The sequence below is a fragment of the Pangasianodon hypophthalmus genome, chromosome 4 (assembly GCF_027358585.1).
Source record: "Pangasianodon hypophthalmus isolate fPanHyp1 chromosome 4, fPanHyp1.pri, whole genome shotgun sequence".
Taxonomy (NCBI): Eukaryota; Metazoa; Chordata; class Actinopteri; order Siluriformes; family Pangasiidae; genus Pangasianodon; species Pangasianodon hypophthalmus.
This window is the reverse complement of record NC_069713.1, coordinates 32,575,234-32,581,233: the sequence shown is the minus strand read 5'-3', so window position 1 is coordinate 32,581,233 and position 6,000 is coordinate 32,575,234. Positions and strand designations below refer to the sequence as shown.

The 6,000-nt window shown below is 42.0% G+C and overlaps 1 protein-coding gene across 1 annotated transcript; it reads left to right on the top strand.

The window, feature by feature from the left end:
• Window positions 1-537: 537 nt before the first annotated feature.
• psmb5 (proteasome 20S subunit beta 5) lies at window positions 538-5,430 on the top strand. Its single transcript, XM_026936953.3, has 3 exons — window positions 538-789; window positions 2,022-2,328; window positions 4,701-5,430. The coding sequence occupies exons 1-3, from the start codon at window positions 583-585 to the stop codon at window positions 4,985-4,987; spliced, it is 801 nt and encodes a 266-aa protein (XP_026792754.1). The 5' UTR covers window positions 538-582; the 3' UTR covers window positions 4,988-5,430.
• Window positions 5,431-6,000: the final 570 nt, after the last annotated feature.

Here is a 6,000-nt window from a genome sequence, read left to right as displayed (position 1 = left end):
GAGGAATAATGTATAGAACATGAATATACATAAATAGAATATTAAAAAAAGCAAATATACAGAGCTGTACAGTGTATAGAGTTACAGTGAATAATTTATTGTCTTTGTTGAAATTTTACATACACAATGTAAATTTTTTCAAAAGTCCTTCCTGATTACTTGTTTTTTAAAGAGGATTTTTTCAATATATTTGTAGACATTGAGAGAGGTGAAAAATCAAAATAATAATTAAAAAAAAGCTAAAAATTTGTATTCCTTATTGGAGGATTTTGGTTTGGAAATGTAAAATCTACTACATTTCTGTTTTAATTTATTATTTTTATATTTATTTTTTATTTTATCGTATTGTATTTTAGTTACTTATGTTCTTAATTTTTATTATTATTAAAAAAAACCAAAAAAACACTTTCATATCCTTGACTAACACAAGAAATTGTTTTTTCATTCCTCCATAACGCTAGATGGCGCTGTAAACAAGATGGCGCTGTAAACAAGATGGCGCCTGCTCCATTGTGAGTGCACGCGAGTTCCGGCGGAAGTAGAAGAAGAAGAAAGGGAGGAGAGCTGGTGATATTTGTAAAGATGGCGCTGGCTGATGTGCTGAAGAGTGAGTGTGCGGATTTTGAACAGTCTTTTCCATTCGGCTGTGGCTTTAACGATGCAGATCTCGGCGTCGGTGAAGCTTCAGGAGAGCGTCTCAATTTCGCACTGAGCCCTTTTGAAGGAGAAGAAGATGGAATTGAGAGAAAAATTGAGTTTCTTCACGGAACAACTACTTTAGCGTTTAAAGTGAGTTTTAGTGTGGAGCTGGAGTGAGCTAGCTGTAACTATTCATTACATTACATTTAATATTTTATATCTCATTTGTGTACAGTGGTACTGTTCATACGCTTTGTTGCCATATTAGCCTTATTACTGTCGGGTTTAATCCTCAATGGCTTCGTGTTCCCTACTTCAGTGCACTACCTAGTGCAGTATGAAGTCTTGCCTACTTGTGCACTATCTAGTGCACTTAGATTCAGCAGGGAGCCATTTTAGGATTCAAAACATCACCTTAACCCTGAATAAAAGACTAAACACTTAAATACTTTCACAGGAAAAAAGGTTTTAAATGTTTATTTAGTAAATCTTTTTTTTTTTTTGCCTTAAACATTTTAAAAGTTGTCTTTTTTTCAACACACTCAACCATAAAAACAATAATAATAACAATAATAATAATAATAGTAGTAGTAGTAATGATAATAATAATAATGCACTTTGTTGATGCTGTGCATTATTGACGAAAATTGTGATAACTTATTAAATAATGCGATATGCTGTATGATAATTCTGTACATGTCTAAAATCAATTTTCCTGCTCTTAACCTGAAATCAGCTGAATTTGAGTTCAGCAGATGATTTAAGGGACCTGTTTTGATCCCTTATTATTTTTTAGAGTGAAATGGTTACTAAGGACCTTGTAATTAATTAATTACAATTAATTAAGCAAGCACTTAAGCAATTAAAGGTGAAATACTTAAAGACAGCTGGAAGGTTCCTTAAGTGGACCCTTAGGGTTTTGTCCTGCGGCCCATGTTTCACTAAAGGAATCTTTAGCAGAGGCAGAAGTGTTTATTTGTCACATATACATTACAGCAAAATGAAATTCTTTTCTTCGCGTATCCCAGCTTGTTAAGAAGCTGCGGTCAGAGCACAGGGTCAGCCGTGATACAGCGCCCTGGAGCAGAGAGGGTTAAGGGCCTCGCTCAAGGGCCAACAGTGGCAGCTCTGTATTGCTGGGGCTTGAACCCACAACCTTCTGATCGGCAACCCAGAGCCTTAACCACTGAGCCACCACTTTTATCACACACATTTATAAGTGTCTTGTAGTGTTAGTGTTTTAGTAACATCTAGTGGTTAAAAGCATGAAGTGCAACTATTAATCCTGTGTAAAAGTTTTTTCTTTTCTTTTTTTTTTTGTGTATGTTCCTGACTTGTTTAATGTGTAAAAATCGCGTGTTGAGTTTTTTGGTTTCTCTCAGTTTCAGCACGGCGTCATCGTGGCAGTGGACTCCCGGGCGACAGCTGGGTCGTACATCGCGTCTCAGACAGTGAAGAAGGTCATCGAGATCAACCCGTATCTGCTGGGCACCATGGCAGGCGGAGCTGCTGACTGCAGTTTCTGGGAGCGTCTGCTGGCGAGGCAGTGCCGCATCTACGAGCTGCGCAACAAGGAGCGCATTTCAGTCGCGGCCGCCTCCAAACTGCTGGCTAACATGGTGTACCAGTACAAAGGCATGGGTCTGAGCATGGGCACCATGGTCTGCGGCTGGGACAAGAGGGGGCCAGGTAACTACCACGCCTTTCAGACACCTGATTCAATACACGATGGACTTCAAATGGAAACGAAACAGTTTTGTTAGAGCCAAAAAAACAACACGTGCTTTACACTACAGCCTCGGCAGTGAAATAATGTGATGATGAAACATAACTATGCCACACTACAGTCCATTCCTGCGTCTTTAGCTTTCACCTGAAACCTTTGTATAGTTTCCATTCACACAAAATACACACAAAACTGTGTCTTGAAATGAACCTGTCCTTTTTTCTTTCTTTTTTTTTTTTTTTTTTTAATCAGAGTTGAGGTTGTTCTCATGGCTGATGATTATTTTCTTTCGATAATTCTGTTTGAATCAAAGTTGTCGCTTGCCTTTGGTTTATGATTGGAACAGAAATCATGTTGTAATTTAAAACATCAGATAAAACAGCTCAGGAGAAAATCCGTTCGTGATCTTAGAATAGAAACAAACCGTCCTTTCCAGCGTGATCATGATTTATTTTGCTGTTTTATCACCAGATGGCGATGCTTCTTCCTGTCCTCGTGTAACAATCCTCGTATCTCAGAGATTCAGGGGCAATAAGCCAGTCAGTCCCCGAGAGAGCGAGCGATCACGCAGTCGACGTGTTTAACGAGGCCCTGCGCTACGGCACTGTAACGGAAATCAATGCGGCTCTGACCGTCGTGTTGCATTATGATGGACGCTGGTTCTCTAAGAAGACAATTGGGTCGTGTGTATAATCCGATTGGCTGGATCGATAGGGTTTATGCAGAGCTCTAGTGACTCTTAAAACAGTCTTTTTTTTCCCTGATAGACACACAGTTAATCTGCCAGTCAATTGGGAAATAATGATTGTGTAAAATCTTCAATGGCGGAGGCTGTCTCTTAAACAAGACGTGATCGATTTGGTTTAAACAACATTTACGTCTTCATTCAGTCTCAGTTTACAGGAAGGGTCGTTTAACATCAACGCAGATGTCTACTTCACTTCTTCCTGTCATTTTAGTCCCAGTACAGATTCAAAAATGAATCCAGATGTGACAGAGATTGTGTGCAGTGTTTTAGAAACCAAGTTAGGGATCGTTCATGTAAAGTTTATAGGAAGGCAGAAAGAACTCGACCCCTAAGAGCTCGTCACCTGGCTGATGAAAAAAAGGCTGAGACCCACGAAACACTCCAGGCTTCTGTTTACCTTTACCAGGCCTCACAAATTCAGGTGCTTTTTGTCAGCCGTTCACGTCACCTCGCTTCCTCTCCATGCAGCGTCGGAGCGTATTGTTGGCTGGTTGCGTCACCTTGCCCCCCCACCTCATTCCTCCTGCACACACACACACACACACACACACAGCCATTATGCAGAGAGACTGACAGCAGGCTGCCTTTGTTGTGAAATGACTTCAGGTGTGTGGGAAATGTGGAGATGTATGGTTTTATCTGTGGCTGTATGCTGAAGTGCTCTTACGCAGCTCTCCTGATGAGTCTTCATGCCTTTCTGCAATGAAAAAAAGCTGTCTTTTTCTTTTTTCTTTTCTTTTTTGCCAGTCTGGCAAATTACTCCAAGTAGTCAGGGGGCTGTAACGATTAGCGTTTTGAGCTAACGATGCGTACGGATGGCACAATTTGCCAGTTGAAAGCCTTCCTGAGCTAAAACATTTAAAGACTCCTACGGTAATAGACAATCCTTAAATAGTTGGCGATTGCCTGACGTTTGCTAAAAGTTCTCCGAGCAGGAGGTCTGACTTCGGCCAGCGTGCATCTGCTGTCTGTGTGTTGACCGTGTGACGGACTCGTACTCATTAATGCCCCATCTGCAGCTTGGCTCTGGCTGAGCACAGATGGGTGCTAGTCACCGTTACTGCTCTGTGCTCGCTGTACGTGTCTCACGCTGGAGAACGTGCCGCGCCGTGCGTCCTGTGTCTCCGTCTATGTTCCGTAACCTTTACCGCTGACCTGTGAGGGGGGAATCGGGTCAGTTATGAAATCCCTACTCATGCTATATCGAAATAATTCCTCTTCCGTCGTGTTACGGAGTGAGATCCGATCCTCAGGTGTGGATCAATAATTAATTTGAGTGTTTCAGAGAGATCAATATCTCAAGCCCGGGTACAGCCTCCTGTGCTGTGTCAGCAGCTTGTCCAAGGCTTGTTCAATCTGAGGAGAAAGTAGATGTGCTCTAGGTCTTTTTTTTTGTTTGTTTTTGTATTAGAAGACTGTGGTCTCAGCTGTCGGGATCATAGAGCGATCCCTGGAGCTGTGAGGCAGCGACGCTACGGTGCCATTAACATACCAGTCTCTCTCTCTCTGTCTCTCTCTCTCTGTCTCTCTCTCTCTGTCTCTCTCTCTCTGTCTCTCTCTCTCTGTCTCTCTCTCTGTCTCTCTCAGGGCTCTACTACGTGGACTCGGAAGGGAACCGTGTGTGTGGCGATATGTTTGCTGTGGGTTCAGGTTCTATGTACGCCTACGGAGTCCTCGACAGCGGCCACCGCACCGACCTGACCATCGAGGAGGCCTGTGATCTTGGCCGCCGCGCCATCTACCAGGCCACCTTCCGTGACGCCTACAGCGGTGGCCAAGTCAACCTTTACCGCGTACACAGCGAGGGCTGGGAGAGGGTCTCTCATGATGACGTACTCAAGCTCCATCATCAGTACCAGAGTCAGAAGGCCTAGAGAGATGAACAGGGTGGGAATGACGGAAGGAAGTAAAACGTTCAGAGGGTTTCAGGGTGTAACAGAAGAGTACAGTTAAGAGAGCAATGGCATGACTAGGCACCCAAAGCCTGATTTAGTGCATTATGGTAATTTATTTCTACTAACACAGCAGTTAAACTTGGAAAAATTGTGCAGGTGAATCAGATAGGGAACGAGTTTGGACCCTGGGAATGTAGAAGTTATGCTACTTTTTGAATTTGTGCTCTCTCTGTGTCACTGCACTGTAACCCAGTTACTACAGTCTCTTTTTTGTTTTGTTTTTTTGCAGTATATAGTTATGTTATTTGTTTAGTCAGTAGCTTATTCACTTGCATCCTACTGGCCATATTGAGCATAATTACTTCTCACTACATACACAATGTTAAGAACACTCACAATAAACTGTGGAATTGTTTTTGCTACTTGTGTTGGTTACCTGTTTGTTGATTTACTCCTGAATACTCAAACATCTGCATGTGAGGTAGAGTCATTTGCATTTCTAGTGCGTTTTGTCTCGGGATGCATCAGGACTGATATTGGTGTTGGTCCAATACCGTGCTCCGATACCAACATGTAATAGCGCGTGATAGTACATGATATAAGGCTAGTGTACACGCTAATGAACAGATGACACAGAATTACAGCAGTCTGGACATATTTCATGAATAATGATCAAAGCAAAGCAGACTGCCGTGTGAAAATATCAAGATGAGGAGCTACAGCATTTTCCTACAAGTTACCTGATTAAACACTTATAGTCATTATAAACGCAAGTGCGAGCGTGGAGCGGTGAAGTGAGCGTGCAGAGAAACTCTAACGCGGGAGAGCACTTCACTTCGGTGAGCACTGAGACATCTTTCCCCTTATCCAAGCTGCAATTCTTGGCACCCTGTAGTCGCTTTTAATGATCATTTTTAATGATTTATTTAATAATTGTTCAAAGGAGCATTTACACAAAATTTGATATTCATGAAAATCCTTTAAATTAAGAA

Bases quoted from the DNA above. Each gene is read 5' to 3' on its own strand.
- psmb5 (XM_026936953.3), top strand. From the start codon at position 583: ATGGCGCTGGCTGATGTGCTGAAGAGTGAGTGTGCGGATTTTGAACAG. The intron at 790-2,021 runs GTGAGTTTTAGT...GGTTTCTCTCAG, and splicing joins CAACTACTTTAGCGTTTAAA to TTTCAGCACGGCGTCATCGT. The intron at 2,329-4,700 runs GTAACTACCACG...TGTCTCTCTCAG, and splicing joins CTGGGACAAGAGGGGGCCAG to GGCTCTACTACGTGGACTCG.